This window comes from Perca flavescens, chromosome 18, assembly GCF_004354835.1.
Source record: "Perca flavescens isolate YP-PL-M2 chromosome 18, PFLA_1.0, whole genome shotgun sequence".
Taxonomy (NCBI): domain Eukaryota; kingdom Metazoa; phylum Chordata; class Actinopteri; order Perciformes; family Percidae; genus Perca; species Perca flavescens.
Genome location: NC_041348.1, coordinates 3602524 through 3628568, shown reverse-complemented (window position 1 = coordinate 3628568; position 26045 = coordinate 3602524). Strand labels below are relative to the sequence as shown.

At 41.5% G+C, this 26045-nt stretch overlaps 2 protein-coding genes across 2 annotated transcripts in view; one reads left to right on the top strand and one right to left on the bottom strand.

Moving 5' to 3' along the window:
* The first annotated feature begins 230 nt into the window (after window positions 1-230).
* znf395b (zinc finger protein 395b) lies at window positions 231-21008 on the top strand. Its single transcript, XM_028606089.1, has 10 exons — window positions 231-393; window positions 4626-4804; window positions 5652-5842; window positions 5930-6042; window positions 7620-7819; window positions 8948-9048; window positions 10410-10731; window positions 17016-17111; window positions 18088-18194; window positions 20078-21008. The coding sequence occupies exons 2-10, from the start codon at window positions 4673-4675 to the stop codon at window positions 20187-20189; spliced, it is 1374 nt and encodes a 457-aa protein (XP_028461890.1). The 5' UTR covers window positions 231-393; window positions 4626-4672; the 3' UTR covers window positions 20190-21008.
* A 2525-nt stretch (window positions 21009-23533) lies between these two features.
* Window positions 23534-26045, bottom strand: part of pnocb (prepronociceptin b) — a 33249-nt gene continuing 30737 nt past the window's right edge. Inside the window, exon 4 of the mRNA XM_028606061.1 lies at window positions 23534-24436. Coding sequence (XP_028461862.1) covers window positions 23774-24436 — 663 coding nt within the window. The 3' untranslated portion in view covers window positions 23534-23773. The remainder of the gene's footprint in view (window positions 24437-26045) is intronic.

The window sequence follows — 26045 nt, the reverse complement described above, 5'->3', positions numbered from 1 at the left end:
GCAAGTCCCCATAAAGATAGTGAAACAGACCTGTGTGTGTGTGTGTGTGTGTGTGTGTGTGTGTGTGTGTGTGTGTGTGTATGTGAGACAGACATACAGACAGACAGACAGACAGACAGCTATAGGATGCTGCTGCTGGTGCTGATGCTCTGGTAACCCCTCACCTAGATCATCCTTTTGTGCACGGCGCGCTGGAGGTTGATATCTCTGCCCAGCTGCCGCTGCCGGCATTGGTTAGTCAAAAAGGCAGACGTAGCCTACGTAGGCGAGTATCTAACCGACCAACCCCCTTCCTCCTCCCCCCCACCCCCCGGTCGACTGGAGAACCGGCGAGCGGCGGGACAGCGCTGCAGCTCCGACGGGACGGACAGGACGGAGGTCTCCACCGAACGAGTGAGTAGCACACTACACAATGTCATGTTTTCTCAAAGCGGGGAGGTTTTAGTGCCGCAGCGAGCACAGTAAACACAGTAAAAACAATAAATGTTTTTTCTTTTAGCGGGTGAGCCGGGGGAGGGAAGGAGGGAGAGAGGGAGGGAAGGGGGGGGTGTTTCTCTCCTGATCTCAATCTGCGTTGCCGGGTGGAGATCAGTGTTGTAGTTTAACGATAATATAAACGATGACTTCTGATCACTTGTTATCCCAAAGCCACCACTACAAACCATCTTACGGTTATATTTGTTTGGAAAAGTGTCGATTATTTGCTTCATTCAAATCATGCATGCGCAGCGAATTCAAATTCGAATTTAAATTCGCAGTAGCCGATTCATATGGAGTCAGGGATTTCAGCTGCTTTCGTGTTCAAATGCGTGTAAGCTCTTGTTATGCGTCCAAAATAAGAGTTCCATTGCATTTGCCTGGACTATAGCTACACGAGTGGGGTGGGGGGGAAGGGAGGGGGGGGTGTGACGTTATGTTTTTGTAGCAACACTGTTTACACACACTACATTTTCATCCTTCTGTTTAATCTTCTCCTTCTTTTTGCATGATGCAACGATGTCATATATACATATATATTTTTTATATATATATATATATATATATATGTGTGTGTAATTTGACTTTAGTGCGTTTTTTAGCACTCCTCTTTGCGTTCATACCCCCGGTTGTTTCCAGCGGTATTCCCCCCGTCCAGAGAGCCCAATCCCCCGGCGAAACTCGTGTCTGAACACGTTGTCAGAAAGGAGGTGTGTAACTGAAAATCAGAGCTCAGCCAATGAGCGGCGGCTCCCCGCCCATACTTGCACTTGTTTACTACTGAAGCCGGACGCTGATTGGTGCAAAGAAGGTGGGGGGAAATCGGGCTTTATGCTGCGTTCGGGTGCACAGAAAAGAATGGGAGAGTTGAGTTGTCTCGTTGAATAATACTGTTTGACGAAGGTATGGAAACGTTTGGTGTGGAAAACTTGGCACTGCTACACCAGACCTCCACTTCTCTCTTCTCTCTCTCTCTCTCTCTCTCTCTCTCTCTCTCTCTCTCTCTCTCTCTCTCTATATATATATATATATATATATATATGTATATATATATAAATGGTTGGTTGTAAATTCCTGTCATAGGGGTTTATCAAAACTGGAATTTTTTTTACACTTGTCTCTATGTCACTTTGTAATACAGCCACATTGTATACCATAAAACGCAGTATAAGGACTATTTCATATTTCACCGTTATTTGACAGTTTATTTGTTTATTTGTGCTGTTGTATTGTTTCTGTTAGTCTTTATTTTTATTTTGATAATAATGTTGATATTAATAACACATAATACTCTACTATTATTTTTGTATTATTATACAAATGTATGTGTAAATAGATGTATAACGTATATGTAAATAGCATAGACTGTATAAAACTATGTAAATAATAAAAACAAGAAGATAATCATCATCATCATCATCATAACCATAATAAACATTGTTATTGTTATTATTTAGGGCTACAACAAACCCGACTAACAGTTCTCTTGGTTACGTCTGCAAAATGTCAGGAAGTAGTGAAGAATACCCACACAATTTTCCAGAGTTCAAAGCGACATCTTTAAATTGTTTTATTGTAATTTACAACACAATATGCAGGGTCCCTATGACTGTTTAAAATCCTTGAAAACCATAGACTGTATAATATTAATGGACAACGCATCTGGTTCGGCCAAGTGCTGCAAATGCGGAAGTGCCTTAAACCTGCATTCTATCTGAATTCCAGCAGGGGGCGACACGTGCGGTTGCAAAAAAGTCGGTCGGTTTCTGTAGAAGTCTATGAGAAAGTGACCCACTTCTCACTTGATTTATGACCCCAGTAAACATTTTCATAATATGTTTATGGTCTCAATCGCTAGTTTTAAGTCTTCTGCAACACAGAATGATGTTCATTTTTTGAATTATGGTCTCGTTGATTTTAAAATGCGGCGATAAAGCAGAGGGTGTTTTAGGGCGTGCCAGTGAAAGTGTGTAACGTAACGTAGAGTGTAAGGGCTCCTCCCTCACTCCTCCCTCTCGTCTAAAATCCGTAACGGCAAACTTGACGACTCACAGCAGATCTCCACAAACCAAGGGTGACGTCACACACACTCTGTCCACTAATTTGCAGTCTATGTTGAAAACACTTGAATTTTAATGTGGTGTTTTCAAGCTTTGACAAGTGCTTTGATTTAAATATAATGCTTGAAACTGCTTGAAAATCAGGTTCAATAGGATGCCAAGGATGCCAACAGGAAACAAGTGACACATTTTAAAACATGTGCTTTTCTTAATAGGTCACCCTTCCATAGAATCCTGTCACGAATCATAACTCATCGTTTGTAGCACATAGCCTATGATTACTGTGATTAAGAAGTGATGAAATCACTATACTGTATGCTGTACGTACTGTATACAAATGTAATAACCACAGCTGTAAGGTGCTGGAAAAGCTTTTTAAAAAATGCACTTTGGGATGCTTGAAAAGTGTTCGAATTTGACTTTGGAAAATGTATAGGAACCCTGAATATAAATCTGAGAAAAGCCTCACATCTGAGAATCTGAAAACAAAAAAGAAATTTTGGCATTTTCGCCGCTAATCAAGTAATTATTTCAGATCTATTTTTTGTTGTTATTGTGTTTATGTATCTGATCGAATTTGTAATGTGAGCTCATATGGGCTCACTTAGTTGATGACAATCATTTTGTGCACGTGATATGAAATATGTGGTTTGAGTATGAAATAGCTGTCAATCAGACTCTTGACTGGAAACTGGAAGTCCAGTCATTGAGTTTGACAGCCATAATACTTAAAAATAAAAGTATAAAATAAAAGTATAAAAAATAGTAAATTAGAGATGGTGAATGCTTAAAAATGCTATGATCCATTTCATCAGCATTTACTCCCACATGCCCTAAATGCAGCATTACCCCATTTATGCCTCTATGGGCGACAGGCCACAGTGAATGCACCCAAACGTCAGATTACGTCTCTGGAAGGCGTTATCAGTCACATACTTTATTAGATTAGACAAATCTACAGCAAGCTTCTGCTCCAGCCACTATCTAAATCCACACAAGTCTGTGTTCACTTCAGTTTCCTGCAATCATTTTCAAATCCCGTGTGGTGTTTTTGCTCTGCACTGTCAGGCTGGAAGATGGAATGTGTGCCAACACTCACTAGTTGGTAAAGCTGCCTTCTGTTTGGATCTACATATTTATTCATCAGAGAAAGCCTGGTATTTCTCATTGGATGCCATGGTTCACTCTGAACATATTCTTCCTAGTTGGAAATAACCTTTAACCTTTATCACTTAAGGCTTTTAAAAAGAAGCAGCTGTTCAAATATTACAACAAAAGTTACTTAAAGAAATTTATGGGAAATATTTAATAATATAAAGGTGATTTAAATGCAGTTTAAAAGGCCCTCCACTGATTTTACACAGGAAGTTCAGTTTACTAGTCAGTAGAAGTAATCAGATCAGAATTAGAAAGGAGTTTATTGTCACAAGTTTGAATGAAAGATGCGATGGAGTTGCATTGTGGGAAATGTAGGGTCCAGTGTCTAATTGACTGATGGGAGCATCAGTTTTGAAATTGGTCCGGTACTAAGCAAGAAAGCTGCACTGTAATGTTAACGGGCAATTGCGCAGCTTCAATTTACTTCCACAAAAAGTTCTGTTTTTGCCACTGACAGGCTCAGATTATTATTATTGTAAGTGTCTGACAACATTTTGGAAAGGATCCCTATCGAGGTCGGCCATTTTGTTAAATAGGCAGATCTGGTGGGTTTGGGGATAGCCATTTCAGAGCTGTTTCTGGTTAAACATATTCATACTTTTGGTTTATGTTATGTAGTCAGTCACACACTTGGATTAACATTCTGAGCCTGTCCGTGGCAAAAACAGCACTTGTAGTGGATGTAACAAGTGCTTACATTGCAGACTGCAGGCTAGTCAATACTGGACTCACTTAAAAAAAAATTCCCAAAATTAGTCCCTTAGACACAAAAACATGGACAAATACGGTCCAGGTGGAAAAATACTTTGCTGAAGTATCCCTTTCATAAGCAATTTTATGCATATTTCATTGCTGTAGAAAGATTTGACAACGCAGTCAGATATTTTCATTGCTTTAAATTTGTCTTTTTTAAATTTGTCTTTTCTGCAGGGAGGTGTGTCACTGGGCTGAGTCCCCTCATTGTGTGCAGCAGCACCATGGCAGCTATGGGACCTGAGGACAGAGTTGGAGCAGGGCCAGGCGGGACGGCAGTCTGCCAGGTAGGACTACAGGCCCGCACCGCTACAACCACGCACAACAGCAACGGGCCTGACACGCAGCAGACGCTGGTGAGTAGACGCAGAGGGACGAGGCTCTCTTTCATGTGAACCGAGATGATTCATGTTTTGTCTAGTCAATCATCCAAGCCTCTGTCTATTCATTCATTTGGTAAAGACATGTAAATATGGCCATCACCGGTCACCAGGATGCAATATTTGCATTTTGACGAGCTCCCGGAAATGGATCATTATTTGTCAGAGGTTGGCACCCACGTCCTTTTTTTTAATACTGTTATACCAGCAAATCATGCTGTCTGCAGGCTGGACGCCCCAGATGGACAGAAAATATTCTCTTAACTGCTTTATTCATGGCAACAGCGAGACTCAGTTTTAGGGTATCCAAGACGCAAGGCCTAAACACTCTGGGTTACTCAGTCCATGTCAGTCCCCATTAATATACTGACCGGGAGTCAGTGATGGAGCACTCAAGTCCGGGACTAAGACTTGAGTCTGACTCGAGTCGCTATTCTCTGGACTCGACTTGAACTCGCGCACTAATGACTTGGACTTAAGGGTTCATGAAATCGGACTTGAGCATTCATGATATAGGACTCGGAAGTTGGATGAAGTTTCTGACTACTTTAACATGTAATAGGCAGTGATGGAATATTTGTCTCCGGGTCCGACTGGAATCGCTATTCTCTGGACTTGTGACTCGACTATGACTAGAACTCTGGTAATGATGACTTGACTCGTAACTTTCTTTGGGGACTCAGAATTGGACTTCGATTCAAACACTGGGGAATCGAGACTTGACTCGGACTCGACAGGTGACTGGACTACAACACTGCTGGGAGTGTAGTGTTAGCGCAAAAAACCCTAACTGGAGCTCATTTTCCCATTACTTCTTTTAAAGGTGTGTACACAGAGGCGTGTCCAGGCTGGGAAAACATTCGTGGAGAGCGGACATCACGAGAACAAAACATCCGTTCCCCAAGCACAAAGGGAGGCTGAGCGAGGCTGGAAAAACCTGGCAGCTCCCTCGCAAACTATGGGACCCACAATGCACCTCACCAATGCACCAGCTACTAGAGAGGTGCCTTACAGGTGAGGGATAGGCAACAGCATGTAAGTCTGTGAGTGTGGACTGGGTTAAACTAAAGTCTAAGGATATCGATTGTATGCTGCGTCCAGTTTCCGCAGCCCAGAGTCAGTGGAGATGGACGAGATCATGGCCGCCATGGTTCTGACCAGTCTGTCCTGCAGCCCCGTGGTCCAGAGCCCTCCACACACAGATCCTGTACCAGGTCTGTCTCACCTCACCCAACACACTACCACTTTCTGATAAGGCATCTTTGATAAAAGGGTTTAGAAGTTGTAACTGGTGGTGCTAATGCTTAAAGGCAGGGTTGGTAATGTTGAAAAGCCAGCAAGATTTGAAAGGCCGTGATTGAATAAGTGAACGATGGAAAATATTACCAACCCTGCCTTTGACAGATCATTTATCGAGCCATAATCAAGAACAAATGCTGCGTTCCTAGGGTGCGTAAAACCCCATTGGCGAGTGGTTATCCTTTCTATGTGATAAAAATATAGTGATAAATGTTGGTAATCCAGCATTAAATGCTCATGGGTTTCTCACTTTCTAATTAACCACCAGATCTGAAGTTCTAACTGTTAATAAGTTGCATTTGTATTATAATGTTAAATTGTTGTAACAGTAGCAAAGAGTCTTCAGTTGAAAAGTTGCGATATCTGTCTAAAGTTTGCTAACTTCAGCTAAATGTAGCTAACATTAGCCACCATAAGCTACTGGTTATACCAGTCCAGTAAAGGCTGTAGCATCGAAACCCCTGCGTGTATTGAATTGAGCAAGGGTGTGTTTTATTACTTATGATTTTTAACTGTAACAGCCAAAACACACTGGGCGCGTAAGCATTGTGTATAGCAGCGTAGCGCAGCTATTTTTATGTTATCTGTCCGTTCATACCGGACGCATAGCGTCCGCGTTGGGCCGCACGCTGCAGCGATAGTTTCAGCGTCTCCTCTATTTCTTGCGCGAGACGCAAGCATATGTGTCAAGCCAGGCAGGTAATCACATACAATACATTATGCAAGAGAAATAAAGAAACTAGCAGGACTGATATAGTAGCTTCTACTTTTCCTGTTTAACTATTTGATTTTGGGAAAAGTAAAAAACCTAAATAGCGACTAACAGGGAACAAAGCAAAGAGGTAGTAAAGGAAAGCTGAAATGATGGTAAAACTTTCAGAAAACAGACACACGTCACAACCTTGGTCACCAGTGTGAGACACCTGCTGTTCTCTGCAGAACGGGCAGAGAGAAAAGCAGCACAGAGCAGTCGCAAATGCACACTGTCTATTTTAGTCATAAGGAAACAGAGCATGTTTAATATTTTATATCTAAAGCCATAAGGTGTATTTCAACAGTGAACTATTTTAGAATCGGGCAAAAAAATAGAGTTGCAAAGATGAATTGATTAGTTGTCAACTATTAAATTAATCGCCAACTATTCTGATAATCCATTAATCGGTTTAAGTCATTTTTTGTTATGGATAAAACAGTGGGCATTATCTGATTCCAGCTTGTTAAATGGGAATATTTTCTAGTTTCACCTCTGTGACAGTGAACTGAATATCTTTGAGTTGTGGACAAAACAAGACATTTGAGGACACTGATGGACACTTTATAAACCAAAAAACGAATCGATTAATCGAAAAACCAATCAACAGATTATTCAACAATGAAAAATTACCATGGTGGCATGTTTACAGTATCTTTACAGTGTTGAGAGAAAATAGGCCATTTGGTAGGGTAAAAACAACAAGAGGTAGTTTTTGAAAAGTAACTTCCTGCTTTACAGCCGGCTCATCATCGTCAGCTGACATGGAGTGTGGTGGCGGCGAGCTCTCCGACAGCGGCAGCAGCGGCTACTGGAGCTGGGACCACGGCAACGTGAGCCCCGCCCCCTCGCCGTCCGTCACTGAGATGGACGGCAGCCTTGATGAAGGCCTACAAATGGAACTGGATCAGGGAGAGGAGCTAAATGCCAAAAAGCCAAAGGTACATAGCTGTATATATGTTCCCTTAAAAAGTTTCACCACAAAAGGTTTAGCACCCTGTGGTGGAACTGGGTGCCTCAGAAGCCTCTAGAACAGGGGTGTCAAACTCAACTTCACTAAGGGCCACACTGAAAAAAGAGATTGAGGGCAAGACATGTATAGTTTGTTGACGTGCTTTATATTGTTTATACCTATACTTATATTGTTTAATATTCCATTTAGAGAATGTGTGATGTGCACCAACAACACCAAAACAAATTCCTTGTATGTGTTAAAAAACGTACTTGGCAATAAAACCCATTCTGATTCTGAGTCTGATTTATTTCATTGAAAAAAGTAAAATATCTTTGACATATAGTCTTCTCACTTACAGTTTGGTCCACATAAAGCCCTGAAAAAGTCAGCAAAAAAGTTCCAAAGCCATCGTTATTGTGTCTATTATCGCCATTGTTCATCACACCCCCAACCGGCACCGCCAGACACCGCCTACCAAGAGCCTGGGTCTGTCCCAGGTTTCTCCCTAAAAGGGAGTTTTTACCTCGCCACTAAATGCTTGCTCTTGGGGGGGAATTACTGGAATTGTTGGGTCTTTGTAAATTATAGAGTGTGGTCTAGACCTAGACTATCTGTAAAGTGTCTTGAGATAACTTGTTATGATTTGATACTATAAATAAAATTGAATTGAACTGAATTGAATCCTAGAATTTTGCAAATCAAGCAAAATAATGAAATACATGTTTTTAAAAGTAGGCTACCACACAGCCGACTCACAAACTCTGAGTCTCAAAGTCTGCAAATTTGCCTTATTCTGCTGTGAGTGTCGCGTAATGTTGTAAGTTGAAAAAAAGTTTCCCATTTTTTGTAATTGGTGCACAACTAGGCGGGCCAAAATGTATTGTGAACCTAAATTGATATGCGGGGTGGATCAGAATTTTTCGAGGGGCCCGGATTTGGCCCACATGCCTCGAGTTTGACACATGTGCTCTGGAATGAGCAAAGGAATATGTTATTAAAGACAGACTTTTTTCTCTATCACTCTCTGTACTTTGTGTCTTTCTGCGCATTTCTCTTTATTTCCTGCCCCCCCTCCCCCTTCTGTACTTTACCTGTGCTGTGTTCTCTCCCACAGAGCTCTTTCAGAGGTGTGTATAAGTGTCTGTGGCCCGGTTGTGGCAAGGTGCTCACGTCTTCAGTTGGAATAAAAAGACACATCCGGGTGCTACATCTGGGGTGAGTTGGATTTACGTGTACAACCAGCTGGATGGATATAGCTTGAGATGTTTTAATACTGGTGCTGATACAATACCTGAGTAGAGGTACAGATACCGTAATGATAAAAAAAAAGTGATAATTTAGGGACTGTACGAAAATTATTTCAATGGGGAGGGGGCTGAACATTTTGTTTCACTTTGCTTTTTAAACAAGTTGCACAGGGTAATTCATATTTTTCATTTGAACCCTGCCCACACTTGAATTAAAAGAAAACAGGTCCCCGTCCTCCCAATATCTTAAAATAATTAAGTTGAACCATTATTAACTCAAAAAGGCAAAGTATGAAAATGAAGATGGAGTACCCTTATTTGTACATGAATATCTGCTTGTTGTAATACTATATTTTTAATCATTTGAAGAAGTTAAATTCAAATTTAGGGCAAACATAATAAAAGTATTTGTCCTTTTCATTCCAGCCACTTATTATTTTTTAGCTAAGAACTACGAAATGGACTTCAAAATTAAAGGCTTTTTGGCTACCAATACCTCACATGAACCATGCCATGGCCACAGGAAAGCTTTTTTTTCTTCAATAAGACAAAATTATATATTTTTTCTAAGCATTATATCTTTTAAGGGATGACTGAAATTAAATATATCATTTATCTGGGTCGGGAAAAAATGCTCGTTACCTGCTGGTAATTTTTGTACAGTCCCTTACTTTTACTTTTTCCACAAAACCCTTCTTTCCATTTGACAAAAGAAGCCACTTTTCTCAAATGTTAATGAAACAAGCAGCCATACAAGAATATAAAATAAAGTGTAATATTGGCTAATAATTAGTCAAAAAGAATAGAATTTGACAGTTTCCGATACTGTATGCTACAGACACATTTCAGGCTGTATCAAAAAAGTATTGATGATGTGTGTGATATCCATCACTTATACTTATATGTGGTGTTAATCACAAGATTGTTGTCTGTAGTTTCTAGAATATGAAGGAATTATCAAAGTGTATAGAATTAGGAATATCATGGAATGTTATCCCTGTTGGACATTCTGTGTTTTCGGCTTTGGAGCTTCTCCTCCACTTTAGACTGACAGACAGTTCAGACATTTAGAACATTCCTGAGCTGCAAAACAACATTAAAAAAACAAGAGGGAATCAAATTTTCAGGGTGTGGAAGAGCTGTGACTTAGTTGCGGGAAGTGATGAAACATTTTTGAGATTTTATATCTAGGCCACAGGGAGTGCCGCATTCAGTAATGGTCCAAACAAACAACTCACTCTTTTTATCCTGTGTATCCACTGGTCTGTCCCACCATCTGCCAAACACCCACACACACACACACACACACACACACATTTACGCACACAGCAGTGGGTCAGATCAGTCCCAGAGAGAAGAGGACTTCTACTACACCAAGATCTCCTGTGAGACTGTGGATGCCTGCTCCGTTCCAGCTCCTTCAGCTCCATTAGTTCCTCCAGCTCCTTCCCAGCAGGCTCTGGGCCAGGCTTCATCCTCTCAACTCAGCTGGGCCTCCTGCGCTTCTACTGTGGCCTCGGGGCTCCAGATCCCCCCAGATCACAGACCTAGGTCCAACTCCAGCTCCGGGGCCGGCCCGAGCAGGCCCAGTCCACTCAGCCAGTCGGCCCCCAGCAGCTTCTGGCAGATCCACTCCGAGCATCTCTATCAGGTGGGTACACTGCAGCAGAGACTACGTTTACATGCACATTCCGTTGTTTTTTAGTTTGTTTTTCACGATAAGACGGTATTCCGACTAAGCTGTTTACATGGCTAATGAAAGTGAATATTCCACTAATATTCCCGTTGACATTCAGCCGTGCAAAATTGGATTTTTTTCAAAGTTTTGCACCGGTGGCGGACTTGTTTGACCATTAAAACATTCCTTCTTTCATTCCTCCAACCACGTTCTTGAAAAGGTCGGCGTTGCGATGTTTGCGCATATCCAAAAACCCGTTGAAATCCAAGTCTTTCATAATGTTTAAAAGTAGGTGTGTGTTTCTCCTTCTTTTCTTTTGAACATGCATCTCTACCACAGCCGTGCAAACTGTTGGCCGGTCGGTTTGTGTCCAACAACCATAGCAACACACAGAGCTGACCGCACGCCGTAAACAGGCAGGACACGGTAAACTGTCACAAACTGCGGTAAAAACCCTAATTGAGACGCATATTCTAAATGCGCTGTATACATGTCCAAAGAATGCTTCTAAAACCTGAATAATACTGGCATATCACACATGTCTTATGAAAATACTAAATTCGGAAAAAGGCCTTATTCTGAATATCCAAACGGAATATACTGTTTACATGACCTGTTTCAAATTCGAATAGTGGAATATTGGTGTGCATGTAAACATACTCAGTGTTTACGCCCAGTCCCAGAGGAGTTTTGGCCTGCTGACTGTGATGGCTGCCAAGTACTGGCAGGGAAAGTGTGCACAAGTGTCTTTAAGACTGGGGGAATAAATGAGTTCAGAGCCAATTCATGATCCTGATCTAGATCATTTGGAAAGTACACTGTTTCTAACAATATAGCAGCCAATAAAATTGAAATACCAAAATATAAAAAGAAAAAAATGTTTCACTGTGTTAGGAAACCCAATACCAAATTGAATGTGTTTAGTGTTTTTGAAATTTATAAAAAGATCTAAAGAAATTGTTGGACATTTCAGGAAATATGCTTTTTTGTTGAAGAGATTTAGAGGAGAAGATTGGTACAACTCTTACATCTGTACGCTACATATGAGACTACGACCAGGAGATACTTAGCTTAGCTTAGCTTAGCTTATCTTAGCTCAGCATAAAGACTGAAAACGGGGAAAATCTAGCCTGGCTCTTTACAAAGGTAACAAAATAAATCTTAAGACACGCCAACCCGACGGCCGACCGTCGGCAGTAAAGGCAGTCAGACTGATCAGTCGGATCCCCGAGGTCCAAAAAGTGCCCCGGAACACACCGAAGAGACGCCGACTTGATCGTAGGTTCTGTGCGTGCACGAGACGTAATACGTCTCCATAACAGCAGGTGACGCTAATCTGTATTGTCACCAAAAAATTAAAACCAGAAATTTAATAAAGCTGCATTAATCTGAAATCCTCGGACTCGTCTTCTGTGAAGTCTCCGTCCATCATCATTTCCAGATATCAGAAATGACGGAACATCTCTCTAGACCTAGTAAACCCAGAGCACGCTGTCGTTAGTCTTTGTTTTCATCAGAGAGCGGTGATAGTAGTCAAGAAGGATCTTTGTTGTCATTACTCGCTGAACGGAAGAGAATACGATGGCTAGTAATAAGAAGATACTGGCGTTGTCAGGTCCGGATTTCTCGTGCACTAATTCGCTGGTCAAGGGCTTGCACTCCACCAATCAGATTGGTCATTGAGTCCGACTGCCAACTGGCCGATTCAACGTGTCAAATCGGCCAAAAATGAACGCCGACGGCTCCTCCGACTGACGATGGCACGGAACACACCGAACAGACTCGAGTCACCGACCTCGCCAGACTGTCCGACGGCCGATAATTGGGTTGGTGTGTAAGCGCCTTTAAAGTTCTAAACCCCTAAAGCTGGAGTCTTGTTGCCACCACGAGGTTGCCAGGCAACGTAGACACCGGGAAGTCTCCAGCACAGGAAATAGTCCCACACATAAACCTGCAAACCCACAACATGTGGTTTTTCAATTCATTTTCTAAGCAGCCAGCAAGACATAACATATATGTTAGTAGTGTTGGAACGATACATTGATCGATATATTGATTCATTGAACAAAGATTCAATATCATTGATGCAAAGTGAAAATATCTAAACCTGGAATTACTCTCGCCCACCTAAAACAATGTAATTAGTCCCAATTGTAATGGACATTTTTTATGTTTTGTTATTGTCTAAATCATGGGCGTCAAACTCAACTTTTCTAAGGGTCACATTGGAAAAAGAAAGCCACATCGTGGGCCAGACATGTCTAGTTTATTGACATGCTTTGATTTAATCAAAGAAGTCAAATATGCCAAGAATGTCAAAAACATTTTTAAAAAGCCCCTAAATTGTCGGAAAAATCCACAAAAAAACTTTATCAATATCAAAAAATTAATCAATATCAAAAAATAGCGCAATTTAAAAAAAAAAAAAAATCCAAAAACATCTGGATAAAAACGGTCAAAAACTTTAAAAAGCCCCCAAAATGTCAGAAATAGCGGCAAATATGTTGAAAAAGCACAAAAAATGTCAGAAAATAAATGATAAAAACCATCAAAAATATTTTTGAAAAAAATGTCAAAAACCTTACTAAAAAGCCCCCAAAAAGTGCAAAATAGCAAAAATGGCGAAAAAAAAAAAGCGCAAAGAATGTTGGCGACAAAAAGTAGGCAGGCCAAAATTTGTTGTGAACCTAAATTGATGTGCAGGCCAGATCAAAGTTTGTGAGGGACCGGATTTGGCCCGCGGGCCTTGAGTTTGACACGTGTGGTCTAAGTGCTGTTTGAAGGCTGAAATTTATTCTGAGAAGACACTCAGTCCGTCTAACATGAGAGATTTGTTTAGGTCATATTGAGTTTTAGCACAAAATACATGACTCTGCTTTTAAGATCCCTAATTTACAATAATTTACAATAAATAGTTGTTTACTTCCCAGTATTTGAGTTCTTCCCTGCAAGTTTGAGAGCGATGGAAGGAGACAGAGCGGCCCTTGTAAGCATGAATTATTAAATGTCAGGCGAAGACGTAGTGTTTGAAAGGAAGGAGTTCAAGCTCCAAACATCGCAGTTTCCTATTGCCCAAATTCAGTCATCTTTTCTAAGAAATCCGTCTTTAAATGAAAGCAGAAACGTGATGTATCTGAATTCATTTTTTTCCTACTAAATATCTCAAAGGACATTATCTACATTTTACTGGAGTTTCTGTGCAGGGGTTTCACGGCTGGTTTCATTAGGTCCTCCTTGCCCATGCAGATGCCCCCCCCTCTAATGAGCCAATGAGCTACAACTTTGTGTATGCATGACAAAGCAGCACATTTCACTGGTGACCTGCATTTACCCTGTACCGCTGAGTCTGTAAATGGATGCTTTGTGACAGTGAGAGAGGAAGCTGTCGGCGTGCTCGCTCCCCCAAGGAGACTAGACTCTCAGCAGCCTGTAAAAGGCAACAAAAAGAAACCACAACATGAATTCTTTCAGTGTAGCTGTACAGTGGTTAGAACCCGATGTACTCATATCCATACCCACTTTCGACTGATTCAACCTACAAACTTTCAGTAAAATGTCCCTAGCAAACTAAGCAGTTCTTTTTCATTGTTCATATGGTACAGATGTGAAACTGTGTCCATTTTGTACCACATTTGTTTTTAATTTCCTCATGCAACAGTGTGGGTTGCAGTGGTGAAATGTAACTAAGTACATTTACTCAAGTTTTTGAGGTATTTGTACTTTACTTTTCATGCCGCTTTCTACTTCTACTCCGCTACATTTCGGAGGGAAATATTGTGCTATTTACTCCGCTACATTCATCTGACAGCTTTCGTTACCAGTTACTTTACACATTAAGATTTTTGCACACAAAACACATGTAGTTTATAAAATGTGATGTTTTATTATAAATTAAGCCAACCAGTCCAGCTAAATGGTTAGCCGATTAGCACATGCCCTGACTGACAGAAATGTTTGGATCGTTTCCAGTTTCTAAAATGTGAGGATTTTTCTGCATTGAGTGCTTTTACTTTTCAGTTACTGTAAGTGCTGCTGGTGGAGCAGTGTGTGTGTGTGTGTGTGTGTGTGTGTGTGTGTGTGTGTGTGTGTGTGTGTGTGTGTGTGTGTGTGTGCGCTGCTTGTTGAAATGCCTGACCACAGGGCTGAACTCACACTGGCACATTTTGTTTTTTTTTTCACACTCAATTTCCCTCCAGTGACACTGGATACTCACCATCATCACACTTTCTTTTGTGCAATTAGTGCAATTTGCAGCAGCGTTAGTATGTTCTTTGGGAGAGTTCAGGGATGCACAGGGAGGAGAAATAGGACAGAGGGAATGGGAACAACATCACATGAAAAGATCTTTTATTTATTTTTCTTTGGAGATAATTTTTTGGACATTTCCGGCCTTTATTTTTTACAGGACAGCTGAAGACATGAAAGGGGGGAGAGAGGGGTGAATGACATGCAGCAAAGGGCCTGCAGGTCGGAGTCAAACCCCGGGCCCGCTGCTTCGAGGAGTAAACCTCTATATATGGGTGTCCGCTCTACCAAGTGAGCTATCCGGGCGCCCGAAAAGATGATTTAATGTGTGGCATTTTGGACGTTGTTTGTTACAGCTACTGGATCGAATCAAAAGCCATTAATCGATTGGTTGTAACTTTTTGGCAGTTACGCTGACCCAAGGAGGACAACATCTATGTTTCAAGTTTAGGAATTTGTGGGATGGAGTTGTCGTGTTTCTGGAACCCAACAGGGAGCCAGTGTAAGGCAACATCTACACTACTAGGTTCTGGTTTAAAAACAAATGTCTTTTGCTACGTTTACGGCTACTACCCTGGCGTTCAGAGCCCGTAAAACGGAGACATTTGGAAACACTGCTGACCCCGTTTAGGTTTGCTTTGTCGTCTGGACGGGCATAAACAGAGACCTTTGGAAACGACGGTCAGTCAGTCTCATCGGTTAGGTAGTCTTCCATCCCTTCCAGTAACGGTTCCACGTCGTCGTCGCACCAAGCAAATAAATCCCTGCTCTTACTTTACGCCATTGTTGATTTTAACCGCAGAGTAAAGTCAGACAGTCTCCTTCTTGTTTACACCGGCACGTGCATGCCCACCGTATGCGAAAAGTCACGCAATATGCGTTGTCAGACGTGTTAATATGGGTGGCGATTAGTTCTGCTGTGGAGAATGAAAACGTAGTAGCGCGGATGTAGCCAGAGTTGGCTAGCATGAGCATAATGTGTTCTTATCTCTTGGTGGTAGTTCTAATTGTGGCAGTAGCCTCCTGTACTAGTTTGAGCTAACTAAGACTATTAAAATGAACCGGTAGGTTTCTGTCTGTTGGATGTGTAAATAAGCCATACCAACTCTTCCTGCTGCACCCAAGTGGCCAAAAAAATCAGTTTACGCAGTTTGAATTCATTCCCTCAACCTTTATTTATCCTCGAGAGAACATTGAGGGGCGACCCTCATTTTCAATGTCATCATTGATGATGACGTCAGATTAAAGAGACAAATACAGAACGACAACACAGAAAGTACAATCATAAGAAATATAGAAAGACAACAAAACATTCAGAATTTGGAAAATGATTTGATAATATACATTACAATAATAGGAATGCAAAAGGAAATACAATTATGTAAAATTACAGTTACAAGTAAAAGGTTGCAGGTTTAAAACCAGATTTCTAAATTGTCCAAATGGCACAATTGAGTTGTAAGAAAGTGCTGTAATTGGTTCCAGGAGTCAGGTGCACTAAAACTAAAAGCAGTTTTTCCAAGTTCAGACCGAGCTGTTGGAACATAGTAAACATAGTAAAAGCCAGTCAGCAGAGCAAGTCTGATAATGTCCCTCTGAGTAACGGAGTTTTGTAGGGTAAATTGGTAGTTTTCCAATCAGAGCCTTATAGATAAAGAGATACCAGTGAGTATCTCGTCTTTCTTGGAGAGAAGACCACCCAATACTTTTCTATAAAATACAATGATGTGTACCATAGACATGATTGGTTATGAATCTCAAGGCAGAGAAATAGACCAGAGAGTCCAGAGATTTTAAGAGTTGAAGATGACGCATGTCTATAAATCGCAGCACCATAGTCCGAGACAGACATGAAAACTGCCTCGACAACCCTTTCCCTACAAAACTTAGGGCAAGATGCTTTTCTTACCAAAAAATGTAACTAACTTACTTTTTTATATGGAACAGGTTGTGAGCCAGTTTCTACAGATTTGATGAATCGTGTGTTGCCTCCTCTCTCCTGCTCCATCCAGGCCTGTAGCCCCGTCCAGGTATCTGTGGCCCCCAAAAGCCCCGGCTGCCAGGGTTGGACCCCCTCCGCCTCCGTCTCTGGCCCCAGTAACACTCCGGTGGGTCTTCTGTCCTGTTCTGTCTTTATATATGTCTGTTTGTTTACCTGCCAGACATCCTGCCTATGACTAAGTCTCGTTCACATTTTAACGTTCAAACCTGCTAGTGAAAATGACTTGGCTGATCTATGGAACATAACCAACAATACAATTCTGATTTACTTATGCCGGTTTTTACACTGCATAGTACGGCTCGACTCGACTCTACCCGACTTGTTCTTTTTCGGTTTTTCAAAAACAAAACTTTGGAATAGTACCTGGCACCTGGGACCCTTATACTAGAATGTGGAGTTAAAACACCATAGCCAAGCTACAGTCAATTTTCCATCGACTCGAACCAGATTTAAAAAATGGCAGCACGCAAAATCCAAACCGTTCCCTGTGTACACTACGCCGTACAATTGGTGTTCCTCCATTTGGTTGACGATAAAAGGGTTGAGCGAGTGTGGCATTGAAGATGATGTCACGGCAGAATAGAGCTTACACTGAGGTGGTTACGATCAACAGTGAAGAACGGAATGAGAAAAGTACTGGTACCAAAAAAGTGGAAACACAGTTGATTGTTTAGTAGTCTGCCATTGCCAGGAACTTGTTTTGGTGGAACGTGTATACGATCTATAGTTGTTTTAGTCATGCAACAGAAAACTCAGATTGGACAGATAGTCTAGCTAGCTGTCTGGATTTACCCTGCAGAGATCTGAGGAGCAGTTAACCATAGTCCTCAGAAATCCACCAGAGTTTAGAACGCCAACACAAAGAAAGCCCAAGGTAACGGACATCTGGCCGAAAAGAAGGACATACGGCGGAATTTCCAGCAGCAACGACGCAATTGTGGAAGTGGAACATCGTGGATATAGATTAATTGTGGTTGCTAAACCATGCCTGCCACTGACAAATGAAACCCCACATTTTCTGTCTCTTTCATGACTTCTCCATTCTGCTTTCGTATTTGATGCGTGGTTGTGTGTCTCTTCAGGTGGTGAAAGCTCGCTGTCGGTCCGTCAGTGTCGGAGAACAGTGGCTCCAGCAGAACAGGCTGCAGCCTATGAGCGCGTCGCCTTCCCGCACTCACTGCTCCTTCAGGTCAGGCATTATCTTTATTGTGACTATTATTGCCACTGTTCATCACACCCTGACAGACCAAGAGCCTGGGTCTGTCCCAGGTTTCTCCCTAAAAGGGAGTTTTTACCTCGCCACTGTCACACTAAATGCTTGCTCTTGGGGGGAATTACTGGAATTGTTGGGTCTTTGTAAATTATAGAGTGTGGTCTAGACCTACTCTAATCTGTAAAGTGTCTTGAAATAACTCTTGTTATGATTTAATACTATAAATAACATTGAATTGAATTGAATTACCCACCTGGCTTTGTTCAATGTTCCATTTTTTTACATACAAATTTATTTATACCTGCTATTAAAATTAAAACACGACATGCTAGTGGCTCTGTGAGGATTTTCTCGCAGAGCAGTTTGTTAAGCACAGGGGTCTTCAACGTTTTTTAGGCCAAGGCCCACCTCTGATCATTTTGCTAAATAAATAAAAAATAAATAAAAAAAACGGCTTAAAGGAAAGAGTGTTTTAACAGTGTTACAGGCAGACAGTCTATTCCATTTGGAGATAAACATCAGTCATGTTAATGATTAGAGTAGATAATTGTTTGATTGTCCGTACATCATAAGGGACAAACGACCCAATGGTATGGCCAGAGGTGTCGTTTCCTGACAATTCTTTGTTAACGTTAGCTACCTGATTGAGTCTCCTGGTAAGAGACAGCTAACGTTAACCGTTAACCGCTAATCTTAGATGATTCAATCTGACTGTATTATTCAATTCAATTCAATTTTATTTATAGTATAAAATCATAACGAGTTATCTCAAGACACTTTACAGATAGAGTAGGTCTAGACCACACTCTATAATTTACAAAGACCCAACAATTCCAGTAATTCCCCCAGTATCGGTAATGTTATCCCAGGGTCATCAAACAATCTATTGTTATCCCACACTCATTAAAGCCTAGTAACGCTATGTCTTAGCATGTTAAATGAATAAATTCCATGTAACAGTTACAGTTTGGACTGTAGCAGCAACATTAGTGGTATTAACACAGGCTCCGTCCGTCTATTCGGCAGTATATAAAACTTGAAGGTGTCTACATAAGAGTGACATGACACTGTCATGAACACATGACACTGAACACATGAACCCTAACCATAACTTGTCATGACAAAAACCAAATGACACTTACTGACAGAAGCGTTATGTCATAAACGTTTATGACTTGTTTATAATGTTTATGACCCGTTCATGACAGTGTCATGTCACTCTTATGTCGATACCTTCAAGTAAAGTGTAACCTAAAACTTAAGATCAGGATTTTCATTTACTTAGTAGATGCGTAGAACGCCACATGGCAACTTTTCGACATTGTACCAAGCAAAAAAAACAATCGTAAATATGACAAAGAGTAAAGATTAAGTGCTTACAAGGTATACGCTCATTCATAGACGGAAATGTCGTTTTAGTGGGCGTTCCCAGTAATGCCGGCCAAGTCTATACTGCAACGAACAAAGCGTTTAGTGTAAACATCTCAGATGTAGATGCAGAAAGGCAGCATCCATTTTAAACATTGACATTGAGCGTGAATAAAGCTTGATTGATCTGGGTCCGCACATCTTATCTGCTGTTGTCTGTTTGACTCCAGTATCTGTCCGCTATCGCTCACCTCCAGGTTGTCATTTTATCGCCCACTTTGCTGCTTGTCTTTAAAATCCCATTTGCATGGCTTGGCCAGAAAAGATAAAAAATGGATTCAATCTTCTCCTCATTTTTGTTATCAGTCTGTTTCCCCTCAGTCTCACTGTTAAAGAGATTGATCACATCAAGCGTGTGTGGTAGGGACCTTAACGTTCCTGTGCTCTCACATCGCTTCTCACCCACACGATCGGTGTCTTTGCATCTGCAGGAAGGGTCGCGGGGAGGCCAAAAAATGCCGCAAGGTGTACGGAGTGGAGCGCAAGGACCAGTGGTGCACCGCCTGCCGCTGGAAAAAAGCCTGCCAGCGCTTCCCCGACTAAAGGCGGCAGCGCGAGCGAGAGACGTGAGAGACGGAAGACGTGGATCTGTGGATGGATGGATGGATGGCTGGATGGATGGATGAGTGATTAAAAAAAAAAGAGACTTTTATCAAAAGAGAGGATATAAATAAGGGCCCGAGAGCCGTCAAGGAAAACAACAGTTCTGTTTTTTGTTTTTTGTCTTACTTTCAACTCTTTTTGTTTCTTTCCTAAAAGAAATTGCAAATGGACTTTTCTGTATCTTTGTAACTTGATCCTGAAAACTGAAGTCTGCGATGGTGCTAACTGTTGACTGACTTTGACCATGTGATGTGCTAAGCCTACAATACTCTCCTACTTTATCCAAAGGTTCATCTTTACTGCCCCTGTAGCTCCACTGTATTAGACTGCTACTTGGCTGTTTTTCCTTCATTCTAACCCTATCTTCCAGTGGTTACATAGTGGTTATGATGTACATTATATTGTGTGCTTTGAGTTACGTACAAGTATTTTATACCTTGTTGTTTTTTTTTTAATCGTCTCTTTCCGCCCGTGTATCGGGCAGATTATCTTTTTTGGAATTTACATGTTTTTTGGCACTTTGTTGAAATATGAACTCACAAGAATAAGCTACGTTTGGTTTTGACTCAACCAAGTACCTATTTCCTTCCTGCCCGTGTGTTGGCATACAACCAGTGTTAATGGTTTAATCCGTGAAGCTATGGAGTCATGGCAATGAGACTAGCATTAGGGGAATGAGTTGGTAATAGCAAAAAAAAAAAAAAAAGAGGAAATATATTGTTAAACACAAATTAAAAAGCACTGAGAATTTGAAACGTATTTTTTTTTTGTTCTTTTTTTCTTCCTTCTGCATGACAGTCCACAAAAGAAATAGCAAACAGTTTTATTGTAGTTTTTTTTCTCTATACACATTTTGTCTGAAGACTCGGAACAATGGTATCATGCTAGAAATGTAGTCTGAAATGTACACTGTATTCACAAGTTCCATTTTTTTGTGTTAGATTGACAGAGAAACGCACACACACACATGCATGTGCACAGTCACAGTTCAATCATCCACACACTCGTATGCATACATTATTACACCTCGTAATCAAACACGAATCAACACGAAAACACTATTAAGATGCAAAATAATGGGACCTGCAAGTGGAGGGAAAATATCTTGACGGCAAAAAAAAATGAAATTTTTTTTTATTTTATTTTTTCACCCGAGCAGAAACAGAATATTCTGTGACATGCACAGTTCATTTCATCCCTCTGCACTTAAACGGTACATGAAGGGCTGGTGTCACTTAGACCTTCTTTCCCATCCCACAGTGGGATACACACACGTATTGGCCCTGCCAGTTTCCAGCTTCATGCACCAACGTACAATTGGACTAAAGTGACATGAACAGCTGTGCAAATAGGCCCAGGGTGGAGTAATGTTTGAGAACTGACCGGGGATTAGTTTGTCCTTACTCCTGAGTTCCGCATTCGCAAACACTTTAAATATATAGCGCCCTCATTTCTGTAATGAATTAGGGTAAGTTAGAGACTGTACAAAAATTATTTGAAATCAAAAAATGTAATCTTTTTTTTTTCAGACATAAATAATATATAAAAATATAATTAAATAAAAAGGAAGATCCCGCTCTGCTCTTGCTCAGCATCACAATTTATTAAAGGAGCTAACATTTTGGCTTCTCTGGACTTTAGCCAAGAGAATTTAACATCTAACATTTAACATCTAGTTAATTTAATATCCAGTGGTGTAGTCTACGTGATACGCAGGTATACCCACTAAGAAAGCTCCAAGATTTCCATATACCCACTTAAAAATGCCAAATGACACGCAACACATATTTTCCATTATATTTTTTATATATTTTTAATTGTCATCTGTGTTTTTCTTCTTCACATAGCCTAAATAAAGGTATTTCCACTGTAAATTAGTGCATTACAGTATACAGGAAATGAAGTCGTTGATGCCTTAAAACTATCCTGGGGAGGACACCCAGATCCCCCACTATGAAATGGCCCCCGCTTCCCCAAAGGCAGATTCTGGCCAATATGAATATACAGTTCAGTATACCCACTACAATACATTAGACTACACCACTGTTAAACTCTACCTTTTTCAAGTCCGGTGTGATATTTTAACACACTTGCATCTAAGAATTGCTGGCTGTGCACATTTTTTCTTCAGACAGATCTTTTGTTTTAAATTGAGTGGCAGTGATATTCCACATTGTGTAATATGTCGAAAAATTGGCAATTTATAAATCCACTTCTAAGGCGCACATTTATGGCAATAAACATTGTTCTTCGAGTCACATATCATGGGTTAAATTAAGGTATAATGAATTGTCCTAAAATTTTTCACACTTTGCTTTCCTTTAGCTTTTAACAGTGACTAAATTTTTTGAGATATTGGAGGGAGGGTGCTGTTCAAGGGGAGGGTCCAAAAAATAAATAATTTATAACACTTCAGAAAGGCTTTGCTTTTCTAAAAAGTGAAATCTTTTTCTAAAAGTTTCATTTTTGTACAGTATCTTAGATTGTTGGCAAATATGATGAACCATGAGCAGTAATACAGGCACTATTAATACTGTGAGGAGGAGGAAAAATAGACACTAGTTTCCTCAGGTTTTGTTGTCATGATCTTTCAGTTTGACTGTGACGACCATGTAAATATCAGCCATAAATTAAGCGTATTTGTATGTTTGACATCTTATGTCAATTTGTAATTTGACTGTAATTGCAGAATGATGATCCCAAGTCAGTATCCAATGGGCAACATGTTTGTTCCTCAAACACTAGAGGACAGTATAGTTCCACTGAAAGGAGCCTCGGGGAGTGTGCCAACCTGCTGCTCATTCCTTTGAGAGAAACTCATCACTTGCAAGGTTTACATTGAGACACCCCCCCGCTGAATAATGAACTAAGCGATGGGAACACGGCTTATCTTTGCGTAGGGATGCAAAGTTTCGGTGAGTTTGAAAGTTCAGAAAACCAATTTTGCACACGTTGTGTTTAATTAATTAAGTTCCTTGAGCAGTAAATGAGATTCGTAGATCGGTAGTTAACAGTAATTTGTGCTTCATCACTGTCCTACCATCTGGCTGAACCATCTCGAAAGAAAAGTGCTGGTCCACTCCCAATTTAGTAACACAAACTACAGAGTGCAACGGAAAAAAAAGAAAAGAAAAAAAAAGCCGTCCTCACATGCATGAAAGTGCATTCAACATGAGTTTTAAATGTCACACCCTCAGGTCTCACCTCTGGTGAAAAGCTTGCAGTGAACCAGTTTTCCAATCTCATTTGGCTCCTTTTTTTTTTATTATAACGACACACAAACAAATATATCCAATTGCACTTCTCTAATTCTTTTATTTGATAGAATGGCGTGAAAATATGCTTAATAAGAAGAACATCACGGTCAAAACATTCCTTGATACTTAGAGACACAAAAAGAGGCGTGGCGAGATTGGGCGGAGGCTGTTCTTTTTCGGGTGATGACACAATTCAAATGCGGAGTGAGATGCTGAAAAGGTGATCTGGTTGAGGTAACTGGGAGCAGGGAGAGCGACGTAGATGCGTTACAGTTTGTTTTGCCTCCACACGCGAGTTACAGGGATGTTGTTGAACCTGCCGCTGCGGCTGCTCCTCATGCCCAGGTACTGCCTGAGCAGCTGGTTCACCCGCTTCTGACTGTTCCATTTGCGGGCAGATTTCCGGACACCTATGAAGCCGCCGTAGCGCTTTTGTAGGGGCCTCACGGCCGGGCCGATCAGCTTCCTGTATGCGTGGCGCCCCCTCTGAAAGCCACCAAAGCGTTTGGATAAGGTGACGGCCCCTAAGGCGTCGTCCTCGTCCCCTTCCGGCTGGCTGTCGCTCCCCGCGTTCCTCTCGTCCCTCGGCTTCCTCTCTGCGTCCGCCACGCTGAGATCCAGACCCCGCAGGCCCTCCCCCTCCACCTCGGAGGAGGAGGATTCCGGCAGAGATGAGTCATACTGGCCATTGCGCGGCTCAAAGGGCGCCTCATCCCGCTCCCCCTCCTGGAAGGGCTCCGTGGCCACCGACTGCAGCAGTTCACTGTCAGAGTTCAGGTCCAGAGAGGTGAGCTCCAGCTCCTGTCCCGCCCTCTTGATCAGAGCGCCTCGCTCCGACAGCGCGGGATAGTGCGATAGCTTAACGGCGTGTCTACACACCTCCCATGTGAGCGAAGAGGAGACGTGACCCTCGCACTCCAACAAACACACCTGCAGAGGAAGAGGAAAGAGTGATGTGTATAGTCAGTAGTTCACTCGACTCATTTATTAATAATAAGGGCAGGGTGAGATTTTCTGGGGGGTTGGGGGAATGCGTGGGATTTCCCCCTTTCTGGTCTACATATCCCTGCCTATCTACCATCCCATAACTTCTACTGAATTATTGTTATCCCCGGTGGGGACAAAATGTATCCCCCCACCTCAAAGTGGTCATACTTCACCAATAACCTAGACCATATTTTAATGATATACCTAAAATAGAAGTGATTTAACTAAGTAAAGCGCTGTAACGTGAACACGTTGCCACGGAACGATAAAATCAGAGCGGCGCTTGCTGGTTGTATTTAGCCGCTACGGAGCTCCGGGACGCCGGCTACCAGCGGCGGTTTTTTAGCCGCAAATAAGTGACTGTGAGCCGGCTACAGTCACCGCCAGATGACGGTCCTCTCAGGGGCCGCGGTAGCGGAGTTTAGCCAGAAAAAGTAAGCCTCATGCGGCGCTGACAGTTAAGTTTAGGCACCAAAATGACTCTCGCCAAAATGCAACCTAGGGTCTTTTTGTGAATGTACCCGAGTCAAACTTTCGTTTAAAAGCATATTAATGCTTCTTTTACATCTTAGCCAGGGGACTACAGATGAAAAATAGCCTTTTGGCTAATTCTGGCTTTTTTAACCATGTTTGTTTCATGTGTTTTATGAAATTGCACTGTCCCCTTCTAAATAAATAAATCAAATCAAATCAAATTTAGGACGTAAGTGTCACTTTTAAGATTGACCGTATTCTCGTTTTTTGGTCAAATGGCCTTTTGAACGGGAGTGCTAGGGGCACTTTTATGCTAGCCTCAAAACAGCAATTTTTAAAACACCAAGAAGGCTCGACACAACATGAAACTTTGCTCGAGGTATCGCCAGGGGCTCTACACCTTAACGAAAGCGTTGAGAACATTGTTTGCGTACCCCAAGTTTACTAAAAAGAAAGGTTTTGAACAACTCACCGTAGCTCTTGTTGTTTCCGGCCGCTACCACCATCGGCAGTCAAAACGAGTCGATATCAAAACAAGTAGCCACAGATTTAGTATGTCCCTTGAATACCGGTGTAGTTCAGGTGTAGAGCCACTGGTGATACTTCGAGCAAAGTTTCACGTTGTGTCGAGCCTTCTCAGCGTTTTAAAAATAGCTATTTTGAGGCTAGCATAAAAGTGCACCTAGCACTCCCATTCAAAAGGCCATTTGACCGAAAAACGAGAATACGGTAAATCATAAAATTGGCGATTCCATCCTAAATATGCTTTTAAACGAAAGTTTGACTCGGGTACATTCACAAAGAGACCCTAAGTTGCATTTTGTTGAGAGTTACGCTTTAAGTTTTGGACAAAGATCGGATTTGGATTAAAACACTACAGAGGAACAAACAAGCTTCCTGGGTGAAAGAATTTTGGTTTCATCGCAAAGTGAACCCCACTCTCCGACTTGAAAGCATTGTGTTTTATGTTGACACCCCGCTGTGTGTTTCATTCTGAAATTATTTCCCATTGGATACTGCAGTGCATAAATAAGTGTTTTGACATGGCTGGCTGAGTGGCACTATCTCCATGGTACTG

Excerpts from the sequence above, each read along its gene's own strand:
- znf395b (XM_028606089.1), top strand. The coding sequence starts at position 4,673 with ATGGCAGCTATGGGACCTGAGGACAGAGTTGGAGCAGGGCCAGGCGGG. Across the intron at positions 4,805-5,651 it reads CTGACACGCAGCAGACGCTG|GTGTGTACACAGAGGCGTGT; the intron begins GTGAGTAGACGC and ends CTTCTTTTAAAG. Across the intron at positions 9,049-10,409 it reads ATCCGGGTGCTACATCTGGG|CAGTGGGTCAGATCAGTCCC; the intron begins GTGAGTTGGATT and ends TTACGCACACAG.